At 50.7% G+C, this 11,410-nt stretch overlaps 5 protein-coding genes across 5 annotated transcripts; 2 read left to right on the top strand and 3 right to left on the bottom strand.

Moving 5' to 3' along the window:
* Positions 1-281: 281 nt before the first annotated feature.
* Z519_01924 (uncharacterized protein) lies at positions 282-2,268 on the bottom strand (the record flags this gene model as incomplete). Its single annotated transcript, XM_016759681.1, has 6 exons — positions 282-560; positions 710-807; positions 867-1,308; positions 1,373-1,740; positions 1,796-1,985; positions 2,053-2,268. 6 exons carry the CDS (start codon positions 2,266-2,268, stop codon positions 282-284), a joined length of 1,593 nt encoding a protein of 530 aa, XP_016625009.1.
* Positions 2,269-4,530: 2,262 nt separating this feature from the next.
* Positions 4,531-6,397, bottom strand: Z519_01923 (uncharacterized protein; the record flags this gene model as incomplete). The annotated part of the gene is made up of 6 exons (XM_016759680.1): positions 4,531-4,870; positions 4,925-5,137; positions 5,190-5,386; positions 5,440-6,104; positions 6,160-6,209; positions 6,273-6,397. The coding sequence occupies 6 exons, from the start codon at positions 6,395-6,397 to the stop codon at positions 4,531-4,533; spliced, it is 1,590 nt and encodes a 529-aa protein (XP_016625008.1).
* Positions 6,398-7,409: 1,012 nt separating this feature from the next.
* Positions 7,410-8,024, top strand: Z519_01922 (uncharacterized protein; the record flags this gene model as incomplete). The annotated part of the gene is made up of 1 exon (XM_016759679.1): positions 7,410-8,024. One exon carries the CDS (start codon positions 7,410-7,412, stop codon positions 8,022-8,024), a length of 615 nt encoding a protein of 204 aa, XP_016625007.1.
* A 1,373-nt stretch (positions 8,025-9,397) lies between these two features.
* Positions 9,398-10,399, top strand: Z519_01921 (uncharacterized protein; the record flags this gene model as incomplete). Its single annotated transcript, XM_016759678.1, has 1 exon — positions 9,398-10,399. The coding sequence occupies one exon, from the start codon at positions 9,398-9,400 to the stop codon at positions 10,397-10,399; it is 1,002 nt and encodes a 333-aa protein (XP_016625006.1).
* A 300-nt stretch (positions 10,400-10,699) lies between these two features.
* On the bottom strand, positions 10,700-11,109 carry Z519_01920 (uncharacterized protein; the record flags this gene model as incomplete). Its single annotated transcript, XM_016759677.1, has 2 exons — positions 10,700-10,891; positions 10,987-11,109. 2 exons carry the CDS (start codon positions 11,107-11,109, stop codon positions 10,700-10,702), a joined length of 315 nt encoding a protein of 104 aa, XP_016625005.1.
* Positions 11,110-11,410: the final 301 nt, after the last annotated feature.

Below are 11,410 nucleotides of genomic sequence, written 5' to 3'. Positions count from 1 at the left end.
CCTTTTTGCTGATTTCAGCCTCATTCCTAACAGGTTCTGAGCTTTTGGTTCTCGGGGGTGTCCCCCAAACAGAATCCGCTCACGCTCTGTGCATACACACTCAAAAACAATGTGAATAGTATTTCCAACAACGGGGGCTTTGAGGTATCATCTATTAGATACTGGATACGGCTATGAAAAAGTATAGTAGTGTCTAGACCCGATTCTATTCTAAAATTCTCTTTTCACAATTTCTAGCTGAGATGCCGCTACGTTGCATACTATCGTACTTTTTCATAGATTTAGACTTGCTCGGCGTGGGGCGCCTCTTCTCCCTTCTCGGTGGTGATTGTAGCGCTCTTGGACATGTCAACCACGGTGGCAGGGTGTGTTGAGACGCACTCTCTACCGCTGACGACAAGCTCGTGGGTGTTGTGGTCCATGTGGATGTCTGCCGCGTAGACCATGATCGTGTCGGTGTCGCCAAAGAGCTTGGCCACTTCCTCGAGGGGGACACCCTTCGTTTCGGGAAGCAGGAAATACATGGTGATGGTCCCGAGGCCGCACACGATGATAAAGACCTAAAGGATAGGAGTCAGGGGGGCTATTCCTCTTTGTTTTGTTTTGTTTTTTTGGTCTGGGCATTTTTGCAACTTGGGCTGGGATGAGGTTGACGGAGAGCAAAAGAAGAGGTCTCCTCGACAGAATAGAAAAATCAGGAATTACTTACCAGGTAGAACTTCCAACCGATGTTGGCAAATGCAGTGGCTGTGACCTGTAAATACACAAGGTCGGTGAGCGCAACCACGGCCATGGACAGACAAACACCTATTTAGACGCAGTTAGCAAACGATATTTTTTGTACCTCGTCAAAAGTGTTCCCCTACCTTTCGCTCGCAGGTGGTTTGGAAATAACTCGCTGTAGAACACTATCCCGGCCACGTCGACTCCACAACTGTAGACAACCTCGAACAGGAATAACGCTGCGACACCCATGGCCAAAGCGGAGGTGTTGTCGGTCCCGGCAAAGTTGGCGACAATGGCTGCTTCAATAATGAGCCAGAAGCAGCATCCGCCAACCCCAAAGAGCATCAGAGGCTTTCGGCCAACTCGGTCCATGAAAGTTGCTCCAATTGCATTTCCGATAATAGCAGTGGTGATCCAACCGCACTGAAGCCGGAGTTGGTCCTCCGTGCCGTAGCCGAGACTCTTGTACAGCGTTGGACCGTAGTTATTGATAACGAGCACGCCCGTTGACTGGCCCACGAAGGCGAAGCCAACCGCTAGCATGGTTCGCCGGCGATAGGACTTCTTGAAGAAAACGTCCCACTGGCGGTAAATGTCAGTTGTGAATCAACAAGCGAAGGGGGAATTCTTGACTTGCCCATGAAACTGACAAGGTTCGATCGAACTCGGCTTGCTTCTGCATTTGGTAGAACTCGCCCCGTGCAAATTCTTGGTCGTCATCCCCCGGGACGGCGTGGAGTCTCAGTACAGTCTTCTCCGCCTCCTCCACGCGGCCTTTCATGAGCAGGTATCTGGGACTTTCTGGGATGAACGGGAGCATCACAAGCATCACGATAGGGAAGAAAAGAGCGATGCCCAATGGACCACGCCACTGAGCTTGGGCCCCTTTCACGTAGAAGAAGCCCATACCAGTATAGGCTGCTAACGAGTAACCGACGGCGATATTTACTCCGTTGAGTCCTACGAAGAAACCGCGGAGTGCGGGTGGAGCAAGCTCAGCGCTGTACGCCGGTGCTGCGACATATCAGTTAACGACTTTTACCATCGGGTTGGTGCATCTGCAACTCACTGACTGCAAGATAGCCCCAGCTTCCCATTCCTGCGAAGAACCTTGCGACAATGAACATGGCCGAGCTTTTCGAACCGCAGATCAAAGCGCCGCCTAGGAGGGACCAGAACGAGCAGAAGATGACACCCGCCTTTCTGCCCCACTTGTCCATTATATAGCTCACGATCATGATGCCGAAAAAGGCTCCTGCCTTTGTCCATAGTTAGACGATGCATTTAGTTGACCAAGAGGCTCGAGGGTAAGGGAAGGCAATCAACCTGGAAAACGCCAGACATGGCACCTTCGAGTTGGTCTGCATCGCTCGACGGCAACCCCGTTGTCGGGTCCAGCAATTTCATATACACCAGAAAGCTTGGTTCGCCAAGGGTCGTACTAATGATGGAGGCAGGATAGCCAAACGCTATCTGGCCAAGCGAGACCAGCCAGCAGATCCAAAAATTATACCAATTGAATTGTCGAGCGTGAGCCGCCATTCTGAAACTCTATTGACTTGTGTCCCCTTCTCTTTTTCGCGCGAAAGTCTGTGCAAAGTAAATTTTCGATACACAAAAATAGGAAAGCTCTCCCTAATGCAGTGCAAGAGGCAAAAGAGCCAATCTAAATACCATTGCGTCTGCTGCCTGTATAGGTTAACCGAATCCCGCGGCTCCATCTGGCGGCGGAAACTTGGGAGTTGAGAGAAGGTCGTTACTCGCAAAGCCATGACCGAAAAGCTCCTGAGTCAGTTCACTGGCATAGCACATGATATTGGGATGCAGAGGAGTGGAGAATTGAAGCTAATTTGTGGGATCTGATTCTGAACGAGCCTGAAGAAAGTGGATTGCTTTCGTGGGCTACGGTATGTCAGAGAGGAAACTTCGCCCCATGTAGTTGGACAGACCTCGCAGTGAGACCTTCGATCTCACAGAGAGAAAGATGCTACCTGAGCGTGTACCTCATGAACGACAGCCGCCTTAAGGATTCATGCTTCCTCGTCCCACTATACTATAAGCACGCAATCTAGGGTATCATGGCGAGAGAGCCTTAAGATCAGTCTGTTGTCAATAGTGTCTATCCCCACCATTGACGTGAGCGAGTAAGGAGACTCTCCCGCTCTCGGATTGCCAGCACGTTGGACATATTTTATACAAGTACAAGCATTCCGGATTTAATGCAACCCGAAGCGTGGCTTGTACTGAACCTTGGTACGCAAACGATAGACAATCATGATGATGGACCATTTCCGTTACGAACTTGGATTTCCCTATGCAAGACCGGCGAAAGTGCCCGGAGGGCTTTGCTTTTACTTACTGTACCCGGGGCGGCTAGGGTCTTTTTGATGGGCTTTGGTACTCACAAATCCGGGCATGACTGAGCTTCCATTGAACATTGCTTCGCATGCACTACCTCTCTAGGATTTCCCGCTGTCCGCGACTTCAGGCGGTGAGCCGCTCATTGCCGAGGCCAAAATTCCTGAAATGAAATCCAATCAGGACAGGTCTTTGAGTACTGTTCGCTCTTGTCGACCGTTGCGCAAATGACAGACTCGCGAGCGTCCCCCAGCCCCGCCGCAAAGGGATCCTCATCCAACGCGGAAGGGAAGTACCGGTTTTGCAAAGCGTTGAGAAAATACCCTATTTCCAATATAGAATGACGGGATATCGTGGAGACATAAAATTCGACACGGCTTATGACTGATTCTCCCAGATATCGGTATTTACCCACCCACTATCTTCTGGGCTTGGGTCATGCAACGGAAGGGAGAGCCGATGGTGCCGAAAGACGGAAAAGAAGAATCTTGGGATTTCGACTTATTGGCCTGCAGATGATTGACGACCAAATTGTAGGCGCAAAGTTGTTTAGTTCCTCCACAAATGTTGAGGTTAAGGGTGGGTAGGTAATCAATCATCTTGGCCAAACCTGTTCAAGTTTCCCATCTAGTTGAACGTAGCCCCGGCCCTGGTCCTCCACATGACCTCTGTGGACTTCATGTTGGGTGACGCCGAGGGGAGGAGAAGCAATGGCTAGATTCGTCCACACTTGATTGACTTGCAGGTGGACACAGATTTAAGTGGTCACGAATTTATGGAATAGTAGAATCTCCAAATAAAAGGAAATGTAACCTGGAAAGAGGTGCTGACTCTCCTGGTTTCCACATCGCTAGTCATGTCCGTTTACATTTCTAGGGGCATCAAAGTTGCTTTGGTCAACCAGGGAACGCCCGGAGGTCCTCCTTGTGGAAGTAATTCGACGGAGAATCAGAGTGGGTTTTGCTACATTCTGCTAAAAAGAGATCGAAAAGGTAGCTCCGCCTGACAGAAGACCTGGCCCAGAATCGCCCGATCGGTGCCCCAGGAGTTCTGTCCGACAAACCTAATTTTCGACCCGCCCAAAGGGCCTTTAAGGCAGATTTTGATAGGCAACGGTTTGGCACTTTAAGCACTGCACTTCAGTGAAACAGGCAAGGATGGGAGTAAGGTCACAACAATAGATATCTATAGACTAAGCTCCTAAATGAAGCTACCTAATCTGTAGCGGCATATTTTTCTGCACACCTCATCTGTGTCTAACATTGGTGCCCGAACACCTATTCCGGATCTCGAAACCCCTGTCTCATATCCACGACTTCCCTTGAATGTCACTGTCATCAAGTGTTTCCACAAGATATCCTCTAGACCCATGTCTATCCTGTTTTCACACAAATCTTCAATCTTCGCCCCTAGTGGGCACAATTGACTTGGCCTCGACCCGGCGCCTCAAGTTGTACCTCTCGGCCCGTGGGAGATAACTGGCTTCTGACTTCTCTCGAAGGGGATTGGTCCAGGCTGATCCTCACCGGGTAGAGGCGTAACGGCATTCTTCTCACTCTCGAGGATCTCTACCGAGTGATCCCTGTTGCTGTCGCGCCCTGCAGAGAATCTTCGGCGGTTGCGACGGCGGCGGATGACATCGTCAATGTGTCGGCCAATTGCAAGGGTCAGACCAAACGCCAGCACAGAGCAATTGACACTGAATGCGCGGCGGTATCGCGGGCGGTCGTCTTGCCGGAAAATTTGTGCTCCGTAGATCCCAGCAATGTTCGCGCCCATGATAACCCTGCAAAATGTTAGACAACATTCTTCATTCACACTTTGAGAGAGAGAGAACTACATGGCCATCGCAAGAGCTCTTTCTTCCGAGTCGTCACAAGTAAGCGACATCCAGGTGATGTTCAGAGGGTGTGAAAAAGTGCCAAAGGTTTGCGTCCAGACGACACCGAAGTATCTCAATCCTCGATTGTTGATTTCGGTAAAGATGCGGTTGAAGATGTACCCCAGGAGATGCATGCTGAGACCAGCAATGACTGTTTCTCCGCGCCTCGAGCTGTTGCAGGTAAGCACACATATAAACCCCATGCGAGTTTCGGACGACTTACAAATGATCCGACACATAACTGAATGCGAATGACACCGGAATCTGCAAAAATAGACCAACTGAGGCAAGGGCGTTGGCCGACAGCGAAGCAAAGCCGAAACTGCTGACAATCGTCGGAGCATAGGTGTCAAAGGCGCGTTGCGGCCCATTGTTCGCCAGGGTGATGAGAACGTGCACCCACAACCTCCAAGCAGAGAACTGCACACCGTGTCAGATCGAGTTACATGGGAGATCATCATGGGTGGACGTACAGCCTTCTTGAAGGCGATTCGGCCGATGCGTTTCTTCTTCTTGCCCTTCATCGGGTCATCCAGCATGACTCGAGTGTTGAGAATGTGAATCTCTCTGTCTGTGAAGATCTTGACATTAGGTAGGAAAGTGCTGCGAGGCCGTTTGAAAGAGTCGGGGAGGAAGAATCCTAGAACGAGACCGCTGAGAACTGTAAAGCTTCCCATGAGGATGAATAGCCAGAACCAGCCTGCTCTACCTGCAACGCCACGCATGTGGAGAATACCATATGCCAGTAGCTTTGCGGATGCTTGACCGAATTGGTTCCCAAAGTAGAAGATCATAACACGCTTCGCAGTCTCCCTTCGGGTGTACCAGGTTGAGAGAGTCCACAGACCACCCGGGATGAAGCCAGACTCTGTCATTCCAAGGAGAAAACGAGTAGCGATAAACGAGCCGTAGCTCTTCTGGAAGGCCTGGAATGTGCTCACTGTGCCGAAGAGGAACAATTGAAGGGTTAGCCATTTGCCAGGACCGACCCGATACAAGATCATGTTCGAGGGAATCTCGAAGAGCACGATGCCCAGGGACAGCATCTGCTGGCCCACGTTGAATTGGTTTTGCGTGATGCCAACGTCCTCCATGAAATTATCTGTAATGGCATTGGCCATGTTCCCGCGGTCAAGTTCTGTGAAGGTTTAGGTTAAGGGAGAGATTGGCAAGTAGTCAGGACACAGACGTACGAAGGCAAAAGAAGCCCAGCGTGAGGAGTGGCATGATAATGAAGTCCATCCTGCAAAAGTGGTTTCGTCAGTAGAGTCCTTATTGTCGACCAGCTTGCGATGTAAACACTGACTTCCTTTTCGCTTTGACTTCTTCGTCTACTGTCCAGTCCCGCTCCAGGAGAAGAGCTTCGCCATTTTCGCCGATCTGAGGGATTTCACCCACAACTTCCGCCGACTTGGGATCAAAATCTGACATTTTCGCAGGTAATACTGAACAATGATCGAAGAGGCCTTTGCCCGGCCACAGACTTCGAAAGGGAACAGTCCTACATTCTTGTAAGGATTCAACCGCTACCGGATCCCCATCACGCCATTCTGAACTTCGTCTAGATCATCAGATTTTTCAGATGTTCCTCCATCGTAGACAGAAAGCCAAGAATGCAAACGCATCGTGGCCATGGATGTGCCAAAACTTTTGGCGTTCCTCCAGCAAAAATCGTCAAGCCAAGAGAGTGACTGCGTCGGCAGTGTCCAAGGAACGCCCGCCCAAGAACGTTCGCGTCAAGATTTCTCGCGGCGCCGAGGACACGGCTGAACATGGTGGTTCTTGTGGCATGGAGACATTAAATACAGAGCTCTCGGAGTGGTCGAGATAGCTTGGCAAGCCTTGTCGGTATGGCGACATCCGTGAGCCTGATAGCGCAATTCGAGCTACTCTCGGCGTTAGACTGATTCCTGTCAAATTTCGACTCTGATTTCCATTGGAATCGTGGTTATGGTATCGGGAAACCTGCTGGGAGCTTGCTCTCCGCTCTATCCGTCTGGTCGAGTCGAGGCTGTGATGGTGAAGAGATAGCTGCCGCCGGAGGACTTGGCGACGACGAGCGATAATATCTTGACCTTCAAGCATTGGAATGCTTCAGAGCCGGCCACAAGAAAGGCCCCAAGGAATGACAAGACGACCAAGAACACTGCCATACTTGGCGTGATAGCTTGGAAATTGACAACTGCCATTGATGGGTAATGTCTCCTGATCGTGCGTGCGATGTTCATATTCAGCGAGGACACCATCACTTTGAGATATTGTCGTGACAGACTACGGCCAATGTAGTATATCTGCAGAGCCCAGCACTGTGTTATAGTATCTGTTCAATTTCTTAGCCTTTGTTAGCTGACCATATATTTGATCCTTTATGGAAGGGCACGCGTCGCGGATCTGCACCCACGATAATTGATCTCGGTCGAATCCGGTCATGCTAGAAAAGACAATGACTTTATTGAGTGGCCGGAGCAATGAGAATGATCAAAACCGGGGCGCCAACGTGGTGAAGATCGTCCTCTTCACCATGACCGGCGCCATCATTGCCTTCTTTGGAACCATCGCCCTTATTGGGGCAATTCGAGTATATCATCATCCAGAACGATACATGCCACAGAATCCAGCCGGCCAATCAATGCGAAATCGAGCGAAAGGAATCACTCGCGCCATTCTGGATACAATCCCCATCGTCCGATTTGCCGAAAAGACGAATATTGAACTTGAGTCGGTCGAGCAGGGGAATGTGAAAATCGACAGGCAGAACCAAGAGGATATTGCAGGTCAGATGGTAAACTGCAGCAGCGACGACTCGACGAGTGCTGCCATGACAGAATCGAATAGCGCTCGCGCCCTAGATGGAGAGCAATACCTAAAGTGCTCAATATGCACAGAGGATTTCAGCATCGGAGAACAAGTTCGAGTTTTGCCATGTTTCCACAAATACCACCCTGCATGCGTCGATCCCTGGTTGCTGAATTTGAGCAGCACCTGCCCCCTTTGCCGTATCGATCTTGACCGCGAGGACCAGCGACAGAGTGACTGTCAGGTCCGAAGCGAAACATGAAATTCACGTTTAGGTCTAGCAACGGATATAAGGGGCAATAGGCCATATGTGAGGACAATAAGCATTTCCTTGATCATCGAAGGAATCGTTGAAGTCGAGAACCGGATTCCAGATCTCAAAAACTGACCAAGTGCTGGACATTGTAGGAGATCAAGTCAATGGTTGGGTTTGAACAGCGACGCAGTCCCGAAGCGCCACACTCTAACATTGGCCCAGCCATACATATACATACATATTAATTACACCATTGAGAGACAACAGTAGTCCTTTAGTGCACGCTGTGGGAGGGAAAAAAGTGTCCTTGGGTCCATTACACCGGCGTCCGAATGGGGCAGACAGACAAAGAAGGACCCAACCACGAAGAGTTAATACAATTAAAATAGTAGATTGGCCACTAATACAGTTAAGAGCAAAACTCTAATAAATCGGCAGTTTTGCCGAGGGCCCTAACACCAACAGCATGAGTTATATGGAAAACAATTCCTCTATAACACTATAGTCAATATTTGTATATTGCCGGTATACCTTCGCGGCGTCACCGTGACTCAGAATTTTAGAGGCCGCAAGCGGATTCATCTGACAAAGGTAGAGTGATCCGCTGTTAGATCGAAGATGCCCTTCGTTCACTTTCAGGAATAGCGGCCCGCTGTCATGCTCAGTACATCTGTCACGAATGCCAAGCCGCTGAGACCAACTAGTCTCGTGACATGGCAGCACCCAGCCCCTAATATACAGTATAGCTATTTACCGCAAGCTCACCGCATGGGGATCTCTTACTTCTCCCATGCTTTGAGTCTTAGTTAGGACGCATAGTCAAGGAATACCTCATACCCAACAGTCTTAGCTTAATCATTCTACTCTGCCTATTTCATGAGGCTATTCCTAACAACATCCTATTCTATCAATTACATTCAATATAGCGGTCTCTTTGACGTTGTTGGGCACTCTCGAGGTACGTCAAAGTACATATTATTCCGTGACAGACGGTGCCACTTATTTCTGAATCTGGCTTGAACGGTATAGCGACGGACTGGGAGGACCAATAATCGTTGCTAACGTTATGTCCACCATGGTGACTAAGGTCGGCGTCGTACTGTACAAGTAATTACACGCATTATCTGTGCCCAAGCGGGGTGAGCTGGCCCGCTGGCGTAGATTTCCCGAGTCTTGGCGACATTTCTCCGCAAAAAAGTCGATGGCTTGCACTGTACTGTAGAGAATTCAATACTCGTGCATGCCCAAGCTACCCTTTGACCCAGCACAACACTGTGTGCTGCTCTGCTCTACGCAATAAGCCCCGAAACATCCTCCCGTATCGCCCTATCCTCTCTTAACGACGCTCTGCAAACTTTACTTCCCAACAGGCATTCAAAATGCGCGCCCGCCGGAGCAAGAAATATCGCAAAATCATGTCCGCCTACCAGATGAGCTTCTCCTTCCGCGAACCCTACCAAGTCCTCCTCGACTCGCATTTCCTCAAGACATGCCACTCGTTCCACATGCCTCTACAGAAGTACCTGGAAAACACGCTACACGGGGAATGTAGACTTTTCGTGACGAGATGTACCCTTGCAAAAATCATGGGTGACTGGGAGAAAGTGAAAAACAAGGAGGGTAAGGGGAGGGGACCTCCACGCCCGGAGTTCCTCCCTCCCCCAACAGAAGTACCTTTGCGGCACTGCAAGCACAAGGACGACGAAGGTCAAGAGCTAGGTGTCGTGAGCGAGGCACGGTGTCTCCTCGATTTACTGGCGGGTCAACCCCACGGTAACGAACACGCAAAAAATAAACAACATTACATCCTCGCCACAGCGGATGCAGATGGCAAAGAGTCGCGGGCCAAGGGATTCATTGATGTGAAAGACAGGGCCAGATTGATCCCGGGAGTGCCGATCGTGTATGTGAAACGGAGTGTGATGATCTTGGAAGAGATGAGCGGTGTCAGTGAGCGCTCTGTCCGATCACAGGAGAAGGAGAAGTTCAGCCAGGGATTGATCGGTTTGGCATCGCGAAAGAGGAAGCGGGGAGAAGGAGAAGACGAAAGTGAGGATGAGGATGATGATCTGCTCCCAGAGAAGCAAGGCCCCAAGATCAGAGGAATGAAGAAAGCGAAAGGGCCGAACCCATTGAGCGTCAAAAAAAAGAAGGTCAAAGTCCCATCGTCGAATGGAGCAGGCCGTGAAGGAGCGGCCGTGGAAGGGGAGGTGCCGCGGAAAAGGCCAACGAGAAGGGGCACGAGGGGTCGGCGACAGGCGAGAAACAAAACGACGCCAGAGAATAATGTTGACGGAGAAGCCATGCAGGCAACCGCATCTGCAACCGCATCTGCTGGCACCGCAATGACGGAGGTACAGGCTCCAATCCACGAGGCGTAAGTCTTTTGGGTCAGAGGGACGTTTTGTGTTTTCGAGCCTTCGTATTTTGAATGAGATACCCCATCACCCATTGACGACGTGGAATGCTAGTGTTTATTTTACTCTTCCCTTGTAGAACAGCCTCTGTGTCACATTCATTCCTCTTGCCTCATCCTTCGCGCATAGTCTCTGTCATTTTCACCTTCCTTTCTCCCAACCTTCATTCCTTCCGGGCCTCACACCTCCGCTGCCCGAATCTTCCAAAGGGATTGTTTCTCTTCCTCTTTCCCTCCCCCACACAGAGAGAGACACCATCCAGCTCTACTTTGCCAAAAACGCTCTGCCGTAGATAATGAGGCCTGTGGCCGCCAACACGCCGAGGCCTGCGGGGAGGGGCTTGCCCGTCCTAATGGCGCGGGGGATGCTGCTGCCCGCAAGCACCACCGAGGCCAGCAGCGCGAGCTCGATGCCGTAGGGCTGTTTTCTCGAGATGCGGAAGCCGCCTAGACCGTACTGCAGGGGGGGTGGGTGGCATTGTTAGTCGAGGCCTGTACACGGAGGACAGGGGGCTTGGGAGCGAGCCATGAAGGTGGGAGGGAGCGTGATACCAGGATTCCGACCGTCAGGCCGGCGGTGATGCTAGGCACGCTGCCAGTGCGCACGTAGCCGGTGATGCCGCCGATGGAGGTGAGCGCCGAGAGGATGTACGCTGGGATTTCCGAGGCCTGCATCGCGAGCATTGACCATTGTTAGTTTCCCTTTGAGAGACCTAGTTTTGGTTGGTTGGTTTTTGGGGGGGGTTCTAGACCATGTTTTGGAGGCTTCTGAACTATTTCGCGTTGGCCAGCTGTGCTGTGTCTGTCTGGATACCAAAGATTCAACCTACACTATACGGAGGACTGGGAAAGACAACGTGGAGGACAGCGAGACAGGACGGAGGTCGGTCGACGTCAATTGTCATCTGGTGATGTTTACACTGTCGCACCACAAAAGGCTACCCCAACTTCTCGGAGCTGATACATTCCGCCATCC

Source organism: Cladophialophora bantiana (genome assembly GCF_000835475.1).
Source record: "Cladophialophora bantiana CBS 173.52 unplaced genomic scaffold supercont1.2, whole genome shotgun sequence".
NCBI lineage: Eukaryota > Fungi > Ascomycota > Eurotiomycetes > Chaetothyriales > Herpotrichiellaceae > Cladophialophora > Cladophialophora bantiana.
This window is presented reverse-complemented; position numbering and strand designations above follow the sequence as displayed.